This window comes from Hetaerina americana, unplaced genomic scaffold, assembly GCF_022747635.1.
Source record: "Hetaerina americana unplaced genomic scaffold, ioHetAmer1.1.p SCAF_12, whole genome shotgun sequence".
Lineage (NCBI taxonomy): Eukaryota > Metazoa > Arthropoda > Insecta > Odonata > Calopterygidae > Hetaerina > Hetaerina americana.
The window spans coordinates 15,254,712-15,273,685 of NW_027286292.1; the positions used below are offsets into that span (position 1 = coordinate 15,254,712).

Here is an 18,974-nt window from a genome sequence, read left to right on the forward strand (position 1 = left end):
TTCAAAAAGTATCGCGAATTTGGAATTTCCGCGGGTTACGGATATTTGATTTTAGATTTTTTGTGGCGTTATGTTGGTACTTATGTCTTTCACTTATGCCGAAAAGTTCGGCCATTCTGAATGTCCAGTTAATTGTTGACAGCTGTTTTGCTTGTCTGGACCTGTTTTGGCTTGTCTTCAATTTTTGCCTGTTCCAAAAAATGGATCAAAGAATCTGTATCAAATTTTGTGTGAAAAACAAAATTAAGTTCACGGGGGCATTCCGAATGTTGACTGTGGCATATGGAGAAACTATCTTGGGCTGAAGCAACGTTTATCAGTGGTACAAAATGTTCTCAGAGGGCCAAGAAGATGTGAACAACGAAGAGCGTGCTGAACGCCCGAGCACATCAACAACAGACAAAAACATTGATGAAGTGAAGAAAATAGTATTGGCCAATCGTCAAATCACCTTCAGAGAAGTTGCTGAGGACCTAAACATATCGATTGGCTCGTGCCATTTGAATTTTACCAATGATTTGGGCAAGACATGGGTAGCCACGAAATTCGTACCAAAATTTCTCAATTTCGACCAAAAACAGGCGCACACAGGCATTAACATTGCTAATGAGGTATTGGACTCGACGACCCACATTTGCTCCAGAGGATCATAACTGGTGACGAATCATGAGTTTATGGTTATGACATGGAAACTAAAGCTCAATCATCCCAATGGAAGCTGCAGCACGAGCCAAGACCGAAAAAAGCATGTTAAGTCCAGTCGAATGTCAAAGTTTTGCTTACAGTTTTCTTCAATTGCAAGGGCATGGTGCATCATGAGTTCTTGCCACAGGGTAGAACAGTAAATAAGGAATATTACCTGCAAGTTACACGCAATTTGCGTGAAGCAATCCACCGCAAACACCAAGATTCGTGGAAGAACAAAAATTGACTTTTGCACCATGACAACGCCCCTGCTCACACATCGTTATTTGTGCATGAAGTTTTGGCCAAAAGCAACACACTAATGATGCCGCAGCCACCGCACTCCCCAGATCTGGCCCCCAGTGACTTTTTCTTGTTCCCGAAACTGAAGAGGCCCATGAAAGGGCGACACTACACTATGAATGATGAGATAAACACTGCATCGAAAGAGGAGCTGAACAAGATCACAAAAATGATTTTTTGAAGTACTTCAAGGATTGGAAAAAACGTTGGTACTAGTGTATAATATTTAATGGGATTACTTTGAAGGGATAAAATAGATATTCATGAATAAAAAATAATTTTTGAAAAAACACAAAAGTCATGATACTTTTTGAACAGACCTTGTATAATGGCAATATGGCAGGATTAGATGTGGGTGATTAAGTACATTTCCTTGTATTGTGTAACATAGCATGTAAAAAATATTGTTTTGCCTATTAGATGTGATGCTTCTCAATGCATATGTTTCATATTAATTTGTAATTATCAGAAAAGATAAAACATTTCATGCTTTCAAACAGAAATTGAGAAGTTGATGGAAAAATATTATAATGAAGGTTATGTGAGGAAAGGTTGTTATAATTTACCTTACCTGCCTGTGACACTGTTGTCAGTTCCCTGAAAAGGTCGAGCCGGGCTAGGTGCAAGGTTGATGAACTGCTAAACTTTGTGTTGTTTGCCTGGAGAAAAAGATAAGAAGACATTCTACATGGCAGTGCAATGTGTGCATAGTGCCACTATGTATTGAGCATTTTAAGCCATATCTCCAGTGTTGTCCATTATTTTATATAAATTTAAATGGTTTTATTTTGTTATAAACAGCATACCATATTTTTGTAATTCTATTTAACCATACTTAAGAGCAAATAACCCTTAAAAACATCAAAATTTGGTCGAAATTGGTTTACAAAAATGTTATTAAATGTCTTATGTTAACAAATGCTACATACTATATGTGTTCAAATCATTAAAAAGTCTTTGGTGTTTGTGATAAATGTAAATCCTAAGGAAAGGATGTGAATGGGTGAAGGTGGGATAGGATAATGTAGACATTTATGACAAGTTGTGTTAATCAAGATTGGAGTCAAAATTAATTTCCAGAAGTATTCAAGAGAGTTGTTTATTGCTTAGTGAAAAGGTTCTCAGATGCCATTCAGTATCTGGAAAGATGAGTGAGGAAGTGAAGTGAGTCTGACAATATTATCATGTCAAAGAAAAAATATGCCAATATTAGGGAAAGGACTGGTATAGTAGCTGTTTCCAATATGAAATCTACCCAATTATTTGCTATGAAAAATCAGCCTTCAATTTAAATTCAAGCCTCATAAAAAATTTTAATGTTGTATGCTATGTTAATGCTCTACTATTTTAATTCTAATGACAATAATATGGACGTCTCCAACAATTTGAGTGGTGGTGCAAACTGCAGCTCATTTGATAAGGAACAAAGAATACCATAGGAAGCTATTTATATGAGTGTTGATTGAAAAAAGATATCTGCTTTGACTTTGGAAATCGTAGGGCATTCACATGGCAATTGTATGTGATACAGGTGACTTAGAAAACCCATTCCTAGCATAGGATGTCATACACATGTGGAATCCTTGTGAATGATTTCACACATAATGTACCTTATACCTTAGCATGAATAAATAGTCAATGGATTGGCATTGATTATATATTCATGAAAAAGTTCAATTATGCTTGCTTTCAAAGATGGCATAATGCTGCTGAATGAAAATCAAGGTGGCAATGAGAAATGGTGGAAAATCTGCCATTGTCCTTCAACATAATTTCTTCTTCCATTTATTTGTTTCTGAAAAAGAGTGAACCTTTCTAGGGCAGTAGTCTTCTTGTCTGGCTGAACTCCTGTGCCCTGAACAGTGGTTTAATATCAAAAAAATGCAAAGCACTCTGACAGTTTTGGTCGACGTCAATGAGAGTATAAATAGTTAATATCACTACTAAAAAACTTGCTGCATATTATGATAACTATTTCTCACTAAACCCTACCAAATATGTACAAATGTCATTTATGAATTGTTATGAGTATGACCATATGTGCAAGGTTTGTCTGAAAAGTTTCTAACTTCAACATGAAGACAGTAGCACTCTTCAAAACAAAGTTAGAAAATGTTTTGCACATGCGTTGATACTCACCAGTATTTCACTCATTTGGGATACTCAGTTGTTGTAATGACAAGCATTTGAATGAGCTGTTGTAAGGATTTTTTGTGAAAATAGAAACAATTTAGAATTGAGCTGTCATTAAATATTTGTTTTTGAAAGCCAATGCACCTATGCCAATCAAAGGCAAGTTAGATGCTGTGTAAGGGACTCTGCAGTATCATTTACAACTGTGAAATTTTGGGCAGCTGAAATTAAATGTATCAGTACCAGCTTGGATGATCATCTTCCCAAGTTATTATTATCTTCCCAAATTACTTGACAAGCTGAAGGCAAAAATTGTAAAAAAATTACTGCATTTGAAGAAGAAATAAGTGCTTTTCCATCAGGCAGATGCACATGCTCACATATCAGTGGCTGCCATGGCTTAAATTTATGAGTTTCTCTTTGAATTGGTTGACCGCTTATTGTATTCATTAGATCTAGCCCCAGCCACATTTCATTGTTTCCTAACCTTAAAGTTTTACTAGGAGGACAGAGGTTTGCTCCAGACGAGGTGGTTATCACATACAACTACTATTTGGAAGGGTTAAAAAAGTTGAGCATCCCTGGAAAATGTCTATTGACTTAAAAGGAGACTATGTTGAAAAATAAACATGAAGAGAAAATGTCTCGTTTATTTGTTTGGTCAAAAACTTTTCAGATTGCCCACATACCTTGTGGCACGGCAAAATTTTATCTTGAACCTTATTAGCTCTTATAACTTAAAGCTTTTTCTACTCTGAGAATAGTTTGAGCTTTCCATATACCAAAATTAATTCACAATTCCATGTCCCTAAACCGTTATCCAGATGCATTCAGATATACCCATCTGGCATACACTATCAATATTCTTAACAATTATAGGTTATATTATGTGAGATTGTTGGCCCAACTTCCAATCTTAATCCGGGGTCACGTATTTTGTTGAAAGGGTCGTTTTCCCCTCGCTTTTGTACATGCAAATACTAACCAGCCACTAGAAAACTTCATAATTGCAATTTAAAGATGTACCACCATTCAACATTAAGTCTCTAAATATCAATAGTATCTTAAATTGTTTTGTTGTATTGATTTATGAGATCTTCTTAATCATTTATAAGCATATATTTCCATGTTCAAAAATTTTATTTTGGTGAGATTTAATGGTTTCTGGTGGTTAATTGACAAGACATGACAATACCTACTTATTTATGATCAAACAACCACCTTTTTTCATTTTTCAATGTAATCTCCTTTTAGCTCTATACGATATTCACAGCAATGCTCCCAACTTTTAAGCCATTCACAAAGCAGGAGTTTTCGGAAGATCCTCAAAATAGGCATCTTTGTTAGTGGTAGCTTCGTCATTCTGTCTGAAATGTTTGCTTCCCAGCCATTTTTTCCAAGTTTGGAAATAAAAAGTCATCATGGGCCAAATGTGGTGAATATGAAGGAAATTTTAGTAATTTGAACTTAAAATCCCTAACTCTGGCTATAGAGACTGCGCATTTGTGCGCCGGTGTATTGTCTTGATGGAAGAGAATATATTTCTGTTTCATTTGAGGACTTTTTTCTTGATTTCTTTGCTCAACTGGTGCAATAACCATGGATAATACTCTATTTATCATTTGTCCTTTTGACGTAATCAATGTAGATAACTCTGTATCCATCCCAAAAAAACCATAGCCATCACCTTGTCAGCCTATTTCACATTTTTCATCTTCTTTGGAGCCTGATTACTTGTAAAAGCCCACTATTTTGACTGTTCCTTTGTCTCTAGGGTGTAGTAGTGTATCCATGTTTTGTCCACAGTTATGTATTGATGGAGAAACTCATGCGATTGTCATGATGTGAGATTTGGAGGCACTGAACAGTGCCTCCAAATCTACCATGCCATTGCATTTATTCTCCAATGAGAGAAAACACTGCAACCTTCTTGAGATTTTTTCCACACCTAAGTTTTTGTACCAAATTGAAAACACTACCTTGTGATATGTGTGTGGCCTCAACTATTACACAAAATTTGTTGACTTCTCAAAACCATATTGTGGATTCTGCCAATAATTTCTAAGGAAGTCACTTCTACTGGATGTCCCAAACAATGTTCATCATTTGTGGATTAATGGTCATGGGTAAACTCATTTACTTAATTATAAACAGTGGCATACACAGGAGTGGATGTGCTATAAACTTCATCCTATTCAGCTTTGATCTCTCTTGTTGTTAAGCCTTTTTTAAATAAAAGTGTTTAGTCACTGTACAAAATTCATTTTTCTAAACAAACAGAAGGTTATCGCTTCAGTTGACTATGAAAATAAAACCACAGGAAATGATATAACTGAAAATTTAACAGCAGTCTAGTGAGAGATGATGTTTAAAAAAAGCATAACCTTTCCCATACCATTCTTTGATTTTCTAGGGCATAACTGAATGGCCCACGTAATCTATTTGTTTGCATATATCCAAGGTGAAGGGAGTCCAAATCATCTCAGATAATCAAGAGAATACTATAAATATAATTACACAATAGTTGGCAGTCATATTTAATTCATCAAACATTAATTTAAGTATGTTACTTTCAGGGAAGAAGAGGGTCAAATTCTGAGGCAGATCATCATATGAAGAGATCTCAATCTGTTTCCCAGCAGCTAGGGGGGTAAGTTCTTATGTGGTAGTGTTTGCTAAATGTTAAGTAGCCACATAAAATATAGTGGTTTTATATATATATACATATATATATATGCATCCAAATATATATATATATATATATATACAAATATATATATATATAATATATATATTATATATATATGTGTGTGTATACATATTATATATATATATATATATATATATATATATATATATATATGTGGGTCGTGGTAGTCCAGTGGGTAGAGCATTGGACTGCTGACTGGAGGGTCCCAGGTTCGATTCCCGGGCAAGGCACTCTGGGCACCTGCAGCTCCACCCAAGCTTAAGTGATTTTTCGGGTACCAGGTCTTCCTGGGAAATCATAACCGGCACAGGGAAAGGAACTGGCCCCCTGCCCTGATGTGTGAATTTTCACATGCCGTATAGGGCTTAGTACTGGGTATTCTCTACCATCACCTACTAAACCGACATTCGGGTTGATTACTGTGTTTATGGTTTTAGGTTATATATATATATATATATATATATATATATATATATATATATATATATATATATATATATATATATATGTACGTATATATATATATATGTATGTATATGTATTTATGTATGTATATGTATATACTACCTTGATCAAAAAGTTCCCGGAATAACCACCGTGTGGCGCTCCCATCGTTCCGATTTGAGTTCTGTTTTTTTTGTTAAATTGGTACATCTGTTGTTGATATTCCCTTTAAATCTTAGTGTCATAACTTGACATTTGCAAAAGTTACGGTCGGTTTTCGGTATGTCCATCAGTGCTTCCTGCGATTTTTCCATTACTTCCTCTCGGCTGCTAAAACGCGTTCCCCGTAATGGTTTTTTAACTCGATTGAACAGAAAGAAGTCACAGGGAGCCAAATCAGGTGAATTCGGTGGCTGTTGGATGGTATTTGTTGCATTTTTCGTCAAAAAATTACGAATAATGATAGCACTGTGCGACGGTGCGTTATCATGGTGCAAAATCCACGAGTTTTCTGCCCACATTTCTGGTCTCTTTCGGCGAATTGCTTCACGCAAACGTCTCATAACGCCCAAATAATACTCTTTGTTTACTGTCTGGCCTTCTGGCAAAAATTCATGATGCACTACACCGTTGTAATCCATGAAAACCGTCAGCATTGCCTTCTTTTTTGACTGAAAACGACGTGGTTTTTTTGGTCTCGGCTCATTTGGTGAACGCCATTCACTTGCCTGATGTCTGGATTGCGTGTCGTACTCATAAACCCACGTCTCGTCTCCAGTAATGATCCTTTTGATGAATGTGGGATCGGATTCAGCCTCGCAAATCATGTCTTTTGCGACGTCAACACGGTCTCTTTTTTGCATGAAATTGAGGTCTTTCGGCACCAACTTTGCTGCTACACGACGGAAACCCAAATCATTAACCACAATGTCTTGGGCGGATCCATCGGCAATGTTCAAGTCCTCCGCTATTTCTCTGATGGTTAATTTGCGGTTATTGACCAACATTTCTTTTACTTTATCAATTTTTTCACCGACTTTCGATGTCGATGGTCTGCCACTGCGTTCATCATCTTCGATTGACTCACGACCACTTCTGAACCGCTCGTGCCACTGGTAAACGACCGTTTTTTTTAGAGAATCGTTGCGGAAACACTTTTCCAACATTTCCAACGTCCGTGCGCCACTAAATCCGTTTTTTACGCAAAATTTAATACAAGTTCGTTGTTGCAAATTTAAATCCATTTCTGCAATTGTAAAAAATCGCCAACACACACAGAGATAGATGTACTCTTGGCTACGTAACTTTTGCAAATGTCAAGTTATGACACTAAGATTTAAAGGGAATATCAACAACAGATGTACCAATTTAACAAAAAAAACAGAACTCAAATCGGAACGATGGGAGCGCCACACGGTGGTTATTCCGGGAACTTTTTGATCAAGGTAGTATGTATGTATATGTATGTATATATATATATATATATATATATATATAGATATATATACATATGTATATATACATACATATATACATATATACGTATACATACATATATATATATATATATGTATGTATACGTACATATATATACATGTACATATATATACATGTACATATATATACATATACATATATATACATATACATATATATACATATACACATATATATACATATACACATATATATACATATATACGTATATATACATATATACGTATACATACATATATATATATATATATATATATATATATATATATATATATATATATATATATATATGTACGTATATATATATATATATATATGTATGTATACGTACATATATATACATGTACATATATATACATGTACATATATATACATATATATACATATACACATATATATACATATATACATATATATACATATATATACATATATACATATATATACATATACACATATATGGCAGTAATATGAAGTGGTTCTAAATTAAATGTGCGGCACCCATGATAGAACTCATTATGAAAGAGTTGACATGAGTAGGCTAATGCCGACGCCAGATTTTTCTCCTCCCTTCCTTTCCACTCCATCCCTAATGGCACAAATGACCTTAGCTGTCAGTCGCCACCCATAAAAACTACTACTCTATTTTCAATGCAAGTTCAGCTCCAGCATAAATTATAGCTGTTGAAGGTTAGAGTTGATTGGATTAGTTCTGTGATACCTTCATGATATCTCATTGACAGGAAACCTAGTAGTGACCTGTTGGGGTTGAACCTGTTCCAGAGCCCAACTATTTCAAGTGCCTCCACTCCGACAGGCATGCATCCATATGCACCACTGCAAAGTCCACCTGTCATTCAGAGTCCTACTCAGGTGCAACTCGGCAGCCCTGCCCAACAGCCTGACTCAGCTTCTTTGCCTCCTTCTTACTCACGCTATGCAGGTGAGTTATAATTTTTGCTTCAGTTGTTTATGGCACAGGATTGTTTTTTTTTTAATTGTCACATTTATTATTATGTAGAATATGTCATGGATAGACACTAAGATAAGTGAGAAATACATCTGTTTACGACAAATTTTACCCCCATGTTCTGATTTATTTTCCGATTAGGAAAGGCTGGAAGAAAGCATTCTTCTTGGAACAAGTGTTTCTCATAGAAACTCTTATGAGTTTCTGATATTTTAAAAATGTTTCATAATATTTATAAAGTACTATATTTCTTTCAATGAAGTCTTACTTCAGAAGCCTTAACTTTGGAAATTTATTTTTATTCCCTGTACAAACCTTACCATTAATTCTCCAGGTTTTTAATCAAAAAAGCTCCACTTCAATCACTGTACTTAAAGGCTAGTATGCACTGGGATTCTTTGTTCGGACTCTTTCTCGTGCAAGCTGCGTCGGAGAATCATTTCTAGCATCCAGGACGCTCTGCAACAATGAATCTTGCATCTCATGTGATGCGTTTTAGTATTTTTTGAATCCCATCCAAATTGGGATTCTTTACCCAATGTCACACAACATTGAGTCAGTGCGTACGTGAATCTTGAACAAGGTGAACCTCTCTGCCATTTTTGCATGTTCCTGATTTTTTTTTACTTTTCTGTGGATAGCAGTGATAATGTAGACGACAGATTCCACTTAACAGTTAAATGAGAAGTGAAAAGTGCGGACAGCCTATCAGAGAGTCCGATATTTTCACCACCCAAGCACAAGGGTATGCAACACTCCTGATGATAAAAGCCATTGAGGCTTTGAAATGCATGAAATCTTTGACTGACACAGTTGCGAAAAGGGATATTCATTCAATTTTTGCCGATATCATAAGTCATTCTTTACGAACCACCAACAGATCACAAGATGAAGTTAATTTGGCAAAACAGAATATAACTCAGATTATTTCTAATTTACGAAACAGTTTATACCCTGATAATTCACATTCATTGCCCACTATGCCTTCTCACTCCACGGCACCCTACTCTGATGGCCTTATTATTACTGCAGTTCCTTCACCGAGTGGGAGTGATAGCACACCCGACTACGGAACACATTCACTGTCCTTCTACATGAAGAATTACATGCCAATGTAAACTTAGTTTTAAATCACCTATTTTTACATTTCATAAAGTAATATTTCTTTTTTTATGTAAATTGAGACTTAAATAATTAGAAAGAAAAAATAATTTTTCCTTTTTTTATTGCAAATTAAGCAATTATTAAGCATGTACCTACTCCATACAGTAAACAAAGTTACCTTGATGCAGGTTCTCAATGCAGTTGTGGTGGCTGTGCAGACTTCAGGAACAAACTTCGATATTATCTATTTAGAAATTTTGACAAAAAAGTATACATGAGGCTGGTATACGAGTCTCCACTTGCAAGGAAACAGAGAGTGACTGTAAGTCTGTTGGTAGCAGAGATTGCCACCCTAAAATTTGTCCCCTTTTTTGAAATGTGTGGTCCGAGCATTTCTAGAAGACATTCAAAATCGACTGGACTCATACGAACAAAATTTCTAAATCCCATTTCATCCTCAAATCTAGGAGTGTCAAGAAGTTTGTGCCCGTGCTTATTCCGATCCTGGAATAAACGATGCATCCGCCAACGTGGTGGCCTCTTGTTTTTTTTTCACTCTGTAGAGTGATATACTGTGCTCCTACAATCCCTGAAAGCGTGATCTTGTTCGGCATGGCTCAGATTCAAACTAGATGTGTACGCGATTTTCAGAGTGACAATGGTGCGGGGCAAACAGTCTGTGACATGCATCCGAGCATCTGTGACAAAGTGTCCGAACAAAGAATCCCAGTGCGAACTAGCCTTAATATTTAGTCATTTCCTTTGGGGGTGTAATGTGTACAGAAGAAAAGTAACCACCAAAATGTTATATGGTTCAATTAAGAAAATATCTTTTGACTCAGAAGGTAGTTACTTTCTAATTTAGCGAGAATAGTTGAGTGTAGAAACAAGTACAGATTGTATTAATAAGTATTTGAACTTATATTCAAAGGGTCAACTAATTACATTAAATTCCTTGGAGAAAAATATTGAGAAAATTGTTTTGACATTATAAATGGCTTAAAAAACTTTAAACTCTCAAAAATGCTTGGGATATACCCATATGAGTAACTGTAACTCATAATATCAAAATCTCTGTCATGGAAATATTTTTGCCCATTGTATCAAAATATTGTCAAAACAAAAATATCTATTAAAGAAACTTATTTGAAAAAGTTTCTTGTCTAGAAAATTCTGCATTAATTTTTTTTTCATTTGGATAACCTAATTTATTATTCTCTGATCCTCTGTTATTGGAGTAATGTGTTTTTAGTCTACATTTTCCTCGGGGTTCCTCACCCTGCCTGATTCTGAGTGTAACTACATAATGTCATACCCTGAGCCATTAAATACATTCAAAATACCGGACTTATTTAAACTCTTGATAAAAGAATTTTCTTGGATGATAATCCAAGTATCCAACACCCATTAGGCAGCAACTGGAGAAGATGGCTGCTTAAATTTTCCAGGTATAAGTACTCCTTATCCCTTTTTGGTATCTATTTAGAATAGGTATCCGTTGAACTATCTTTAATTGGTATGTTGACTGAAATATCCAGTGCTTGAATTTTACCAGTCATGCTTCCTGGGATAATGACAGAATCAAACTTTCCCATCATAATTTCCCTCTTCACTTACAAGCATGACCTTTGAAGGAATTCAATGCAAGCATTGATGGTAGGTTTAAAAGTGTGACTGGTCTTCTCTGTCACATCATTTTAATCCAGTTTCTCATCAACTCGCCTGTCATCAATAACAGGGAGCTTTGAAGGTTCAAGAATTGATTTGCAATTTGGTTGAATGATTTATTATGAGGTTTGAAAGGCTCGATGAAATAAGTTATAATCCATGTCCATTAGCAATATTTAAAGGTATATTTCCAGTGACACCTGCATTTAAATTTGAATTTCTTTCTTTTTATTAAAACATGTGGGAAAGTGATAAGAAATGGGAGTATTTATTTATTTAAGTTAGCAAAACGCCCAAAATTCAATATACAAGGGAAACAATTTCTATCCTCTGTAATATTAAATAGATTGTATTAAGTTGGATCCTTAAGCAACTCTTGATAAGTAATTAGGAAAGAGTAGTTAATTTTGTGAGCAGTAGTCTGAAAGTCTGGTATACCAACAATGTAGATAAAGAGCAAGTGCTGCTACTATACACTGATGTTGCATGGTTACCACAGTGCAGCTGCTAAAGGTGCTCTGTTTCTTATTGTGCGTATAGCATGCCTTTCGTATGGTTTTATTAGAGTAGCAGAATAAATGAGGCATTCTCCAAGATGAATATATTAATTCCAAAGTGAAGGTTATCGTCAAGGAATGAACTAGAATACAGACTATCTGATAACTACTTCACAACAAAAATCCTCAGCATCATCTTGCAGTGAAATTCTTAGAAATAGTGGATTTTGATTATTGTTGGACCAGCTGTTGTAAAGTTGCAAAATAAACTTATGTGGATAATCAAATGGCAATTTAGAATGAAATCCAGTAAAACTCCATATTTGTGTTATCGGACTTTACATATTCATACAATATACAACATTTTTATCACTTTCCATACAGCATCCTAGTTTTCAAATGTATTTGGAAATTATCATTATTATTTTGTCTTAGTGAAGAATTGGAATGTGGCCGGCGGTAGTGTGTGATGAAAATGTGACCCTCTTAAACTTGTAATCTCATTCTGCCAGGAAAAGATTTGTGCAATGAATTGAATACATATGCAACTTGGAGTTAGTTGCATAATTTATTCATTGTAAGAACATGTGAGTGCAACTATTCATGTGGCACATAAGTTGAAATTATGAGGAATGAAAATGACTTTGATCCAAACATGTTGAAGCATGAAAAACACAATAAACGATGACCGACAACTGGGATCATCTGTACTCCCTCGACACAAAAGAAATAACAGTGATGGGCTCCTGAATGGTGCTAAGTATTGAAACTTACTCTATCACTTCAAAACTACATTTATTCTCATGAGTTAACTTTTCCTCAATTACATGGGGACAGAAATATTATCGTACTTGAAAATGGAAAGACAAGGTGGAAGAAGAACATTTTCAATATTAAAAATTCTCCTTTTCCACCTTTTTGCATATTTCCTGCATGTTGCACTTTTTTTCTGGGGTCCCTAGAAAAGTGCTAATAAGGGGTTTTACTGTATTAATTGAATATTTGGTATGGTACTCTAATATATGTTTACTTTTTCACATCATTTGATTAATTACATTTTCTTTATTTATTTCATTCAGTTTTGTAAAAAACATAATTTTGTCTTTGAAAACAGTTCAATTCATTGACGTAATTTTTTTGTGTTCATTCTTTTCTTAAATTAAAGGTGATAGTTGGAAAAATAATTCCGTTTTTTACTTAACTGTTATTAGAATAACTTTTTGCAGTCCACTTAACATTTTATAAAGTCTAATTAAAATATGAAATGAGCCTATTTCAATAACTTAAAATTTAACTTTCAGAACCTAAAAATCTGTTCTAGTAATAGACCAGAAGAAACCTAAAAAGTTCTAGTAATGACTGTACTGAAAAATGCAGTCATTGACGGTACCAATTAGATCAGGCCCCTACACGCCTTTATGTTGACCTTTGAATTAATGTAATTTGGATTTTGCTGTACATACATGCATGTATATCAGTACAGTGTATGTTCCAATTATCATTTAGATTTGGGTGATGTGTTTTCGGAGGCTGGAGATATCCAGCCTGCTTTACCTCCCAAGCATTCTCGCCAGATGACCTCATCCACTTCAAGTTCCATTGCTGTGCCAAGGCCACCTTCACGACGGGGAGAGGTTTGTAATCACCCGTTCAGGTTTTCACAGCATTTCCAACAAAGAACACATTGTCAATAGTGATATGAAACTGAATAATAACACAATCCATTCAAATTGAGCCAGAGCTGGAAACTGTGAATCTTAATTGACAATTAAATTTACTTACTCCGGGATAATAGATTATGACTTTTCATAACATAATCACCTGAGGAATTATTTTTGGTGAAATATTCTAAGAGGGCTGTTTTGTGCACGATGCTCGAAATGCTATTTTGTCACTCAGTGGCACAACTAGATGCGGTGGAACAGTAGTATATTTTTGAAGGGTGCACATTAACAATATGTTTGATTGTTCAGCTAAGAGCAAGCTGCTAAGTAAATGTAGTGCAAACCAGATTACAAAGTAGAGATAGTAAATTACAGTAAGTTAATGTAAGGCAAATTTTCAAAGTGAATTTGATTATTTTCAGAAATTCTCCTCTCTGTCTTTCCTCTCTTGGTTTAAAGTTGTATTTAGTTCCTCATATGGTAAAAAAGTGAGACTAAAAAATGCAATATAAATATTTTGGATTTGATGTATTTTTAGCTCCAATATAATGTTCATCTCTGCAGGTATAATTTGCTTAGCTTTTTACTATTTAGTTTTCTAGTTGACATTATAACTCCCATACAAGTTCATCTTTAGTTGATTCTTCACATACGATAGAAGCATAATGCTAAATAACTTATGTATTCAATTATCCAGTGTAATATAATACAGTTAATTTATAAATATTATTATTTTTCACTTGATTGCTGCTTTACTCTATGAATGTTGTGGTCATCACTCCCAAGACCCCCCAATGGTTTTATAATCACTCCCAAGAGTGATTATAAAACCATTATGCTAACAAGTAATTTCTTCAAACTCGTATATGTTATGACTCTCCAAGTATGTTATCTCTTACTTCATTGGGTATGTGCATCAAAAAGTTTGGCTTATAAATTACGCAAATGAGAACTAAATTTTCATGTTCTTTCATACATTACAGTATATATTGGATTATTATAGCATTACAGTATATATTGAATTATTATAACATTACAGTATATATTGGATTATTCAGTATACATTTCATTTTATGTGGAAATTGTAAGTTTTGTGTGTTTGTTCCACAAAGGTTAGTTAGGTAATCCTTAATGAGTAAACGCATTTGCATCATTGCTCTTGGAAGGGATCTGTTGAAAGCAAAGTAAATTCATGCCAGCTATCAGAACACTGGGGAACTCTGCTCCTTCATATTCAACTCTTGCCAAGTGGACAAACTAGTAATAGTTTGGTTGGGACAGCTTAGATGATGATCCACGAAATGGTCGGCCAAAATGAGCCACTATCCTAGAAATTATTGCAAAAGGGCCTAAAATAATCATGGAGGATCGCCGACTGAAAGTGCAAGAAATCACTGAAGCTGAAGGGGTGTCATCTAAGTGGGCATATCACATTTTAATGGTTGAATTGGATATTTGGAGCGACTTTACTGCATGATCACAAACTCATCAGAATGGAAATTTCTGATTAATGTCTTGATTTAAAAGCAACAAAAGATTTTCCACACCAGTTTGTGGCCACATGAAATTTGGGTCCACTGCTTGACCCCAGAGACAAAACAGCAGTCAAAGCAGTGGAAACATACACCACCACCAAAGAAGGCGAAGGCAATACAGTCGGTTGGAAAGGTGATGACTTCAATTTTATGGGATGCGAAAGGGATAGATTAATTCTGCTGATAGATAATCTTTCTACCAGATAAACTACCCTAACCTCCTTGGCCAACTACAGTGTAAGATACATGAAAAAAAGAGCAGGTTTTGTAAGGAATAAAGTCATCTTTCACTAAGACAATGCATGCCCACAGACAAGCGTTGTTGCCTTGGGCAAAAATACATGAACTAATTTTTGAATTATTGCTACAGCCTCCTTATTCCCTGGATTTTGCTCAATCAGATTCCCATCTCTTCCTCAAGCTCAAAATATTCCTCAGCGAACCAAAATTCTCTTCAAACAAAGAACTGTCGAACTAGATAGGTCTGAAAAAATACAATATTTGGGATGTTCTAAAGACATTGGAACATTGTTGTACCAAGTGCATTAGTGTGTAAGGAAACTGCAATGAAAAACAAAAAAGTATCACTGAGGTGTGTTGTTTATTTCTATTCCATGCCGAGAACTTTTCAAATTACCCTCGTGTGTCACAGTGCCAAGAAGAATCCAATGTCATGTACCATGACTTACCTTAATCGGGTTATTAATGGCAATCATAATAATAAAACGTCTTTGTTGGGGCTAGATTTGGATTAGATAGCCCATTCTTTCATTTAAACTCTTGGGCAATGATATCTCAGCCATAAGGCATCCCATCTCATAAGGCATCTATTAGTTAATTTCAAAAATGCTGGAAATATCCGTTTTCCTTAAAACATGTACTGTAATTATTTAATTGTAAAAATTCTTTCAACAATAAAATATATTTCATAAAATATCATTCCTTGATACTTAAATCATTTCAAAAAGTAAAACTATTATCATCTTATATGCCTCGCTCTTCCTAATGCTTGTTGAAATAAATCTTTCGTGATATTTTATAAATTGTAGTAATTGTTGTGTCAGTGGTAAATTCATGTAATGTGGTACAATAAATGATTTAAAAAAGGGTAAGCTTTATAGAAAAAGCTGAAGGCAGCCTTCCATTAATGAAGTAGGAGTCATTTTCATTCTCTAGTAGATATCGGATATGTCTACAAATTAAAATGAGCTGAACCATAAAAATATATGTGGGTTCTTATATTAAGGACATTTGCCGTATAAATGTTTAAATATTTGGCACATGGGTGGTATTATTTTGGGTAGATTTTTAAAATTTTTTATCACAGTTTCCTTTTAGCTCGTAAGGATCCCAGCCAAGAATTTTCCCCACTATTTTAAGCCACCCAGAAAGTATGATTTTGGAAGATCCTCAAAATAGGCATCTCTATTAGCAATGACCACGTTCGACGTGAATCATTTGCCCCCGAGTCATTTTTTCAAGTTTGGAAATTGGGCCCAATCAGTTGAATATCGTATGTCTGCACCTGTGCATTTTTGTGATGGAAGAGAACTTTTTTGCCTAGAGAGGATTGTTTTTCTTGATTTCTTAACCCAACTGGTGCAATAACAATGCATATTAATCTCTTATTTATCGTTTGTCCTTTTTGCATGTAGTATGTCAGATGTGTCAGTATTTGTTTAAAAAAACTGTGGCCATCACCTCGTTGGCCGATTTTCTTCATCTTCTCCTGAACCAGTTCGCCTTTAGAAACCCCCAGTTTTGACTGTTGCCTTGTCTCTGGAATGTAGTACTGTATCCTGTTTTGAACTCAGTAATGTATCAATGCAGAAATTCATCAGGATTGTGATGGAAATGTGCGGAACCAGCCTCTTGAGTTGACCACAGGTTTGCATTTATTGTCCACTGAAAGCAAACAGTGCATCCTTCTTGAGATTTTTTCCCCACTCAATTTTTCGTACAGAATTGAGAACACTACCTTGTGATGTACGTATTGCCTCAACGATTTTGCAAAATTCAACTGCTCGAAACCATATTGTGGATTTTGTCAATCATTTCAGAGGAAGTCATTTTCACTGGAAATCCCAAATGATGTTCATATTTATTGGATTTATGGACTGGTGTAAGCTCATCTACATTATTCCAAACAGTCGTAAACACAGGAGCTGACGTGTCTTGAATTTCATCCAGCTCGGCTTTGATCTGTTTTTCTGTCTAGCTTTTTCAATAAAAGTGTTTAGAATTACACAATACTAATTTTTTTATCATTTTTCTAAACAAACAAAAGTTTGTTGCTTCATTCAACTATGAAAATGAAACCACTTGTGAATATATAGCTGTAACATTAAAAGTACTCGAGAGAGATGAGGCTTACTAAAAGCAAACTTTTTCCAATATTAAAGGTGCCATCTCTTGAATTTTCTAGGGAATTATTGAAGAACACACATATTTATTCTTACATCACATTGTGATCTAACCTACCTTTTATTTTCATACTTTTATGTGATAACTCCAATTCACGAGTTAAGTTTTACCTTAGCAGTACCAAAGGTGATGGCATGATGAGCCTATTAGGGCTTATGATAGGAAAGATGGCAACTGTTTCATTCGGTTAAATAATGATGTTTGGTACATAGTGGAATATTAACATGCAAATTATGCCCCTTCAATTTTGTATTACTCCTCTTTTAGGGGCCTCCACTCCGGGGAAGAATGAGCCCTGCTCCAATTTCTAGGGCTGACAGCATTGGAAGTCTTGAGTTCAGAACATCTGGAGTTGCAGTGGGCTCATCTCGTGGTCCCTCGCCTCTCACTATTGGCATGGCTGACACCATTCCATTGGCAGTAGCATTTCATGAAATTGTTCACTCTTATTTTAAAGGAACTGATGAATCAAAGTAAGTCAGACAGTGTTTACTTAATACTCTCAAATGCATCACATCAAATACACATCAGATAAGAATGCTGAAAATTTTGTGTCCCCATTAAGTGATTAAATTAGATGGCACCAAATATTCTGACCACAAAGATCATCAAAACTGATGACACTTGGTCAGGAAATTTGAATTTATTCTTGTTTAATCTTCTGTTTGGGTTAATTATATTTTTTCCATGTATTAATTGTATTGAAATTCTAGGTAATATAGTTTTCATTAACGTTTGGTTGAACATCAAATTGTTGATGAAACATTAGTATGCCCTTGTATCTTTTTGGTAAGACAGCCTAAAGCATAACTATTTTTTGTATTTACTGTGTCATCATGTGTAATGCTTCCAAAGAGACTCTTATGATGGGTGCTTTCTTTGTGGTTTCAGCTCAAAAGAAATTGCAACAAGTGATTTCCCTAGTTAATTATGTACTCTCCCAAGAAGTGAATGCTCACCCAGGATTACCATGTAGCTCCTGATTTTGATAGAGTACATGTACGGAATTAAAGCTCATATCATTCAATTTGGAATAGCTACTGACACCACCAATGTCACCACCCAGCATTTTTGGTATTGAAAATATCAATATTTCAGCCTTGGTCCTGGGAATGTGATTACTCCGTAGGCTTGTGTGTCATAGCAATTCAAGTGTTGCATATTGTATTTTAAAAAACTAATGACAAACTATTTTAATTAGCAAATAAATGTCAAACCTGCGTAAAGACATGTTCTTTACAGAACCTCATTCGATACTCTCAGCTCTTTCACAGTTCATAAATACTCCACTTCTTTTCAGTATAAAGTAAGGATTAAATCTTTGAATTTTTAAGCCCAAGT

At 35.0% G+C, this 18,974-nt stretch overlaps 1 protein-coding gene across 4 annotated transcripts in view; it reads left to right on the forward strand.

Moving 5' to 3' along the window:
- LOC139685705 (F-BAR domain only protein 2) overlaps positions 1 to 18,974 on the forward strand; it is a 70,355-nt gene that overhangs the window by 38,677 nt on the left and 12,704 nt on the right. For all 4 annotated transcript variants that reach the window (XM_071582720.1, XM_071582721.1, XM_071582723.1 and 1 more), the window contains 4 exons: positions 5,697 to 5,770; positions 8,515 to 8,714; positions 13,517 to 13,644; positions 17,901 to 18,106. In XM_071582720.1, coding sequence (XP_071438821.1) covers positions 5,697 to 5,770; positions 8,515 to 8,714; positions 13,517 to 13,644; positions 17,901 to 18,106 — 608 coding nt within the window. The remainder of the gene's footprint in view (positions 1 to 5,696; positions 5,771 to 8,514; positions 8,715 to 13,516; positions 13,645 to 17,900; positions 18,107 to 18,974) is intronic.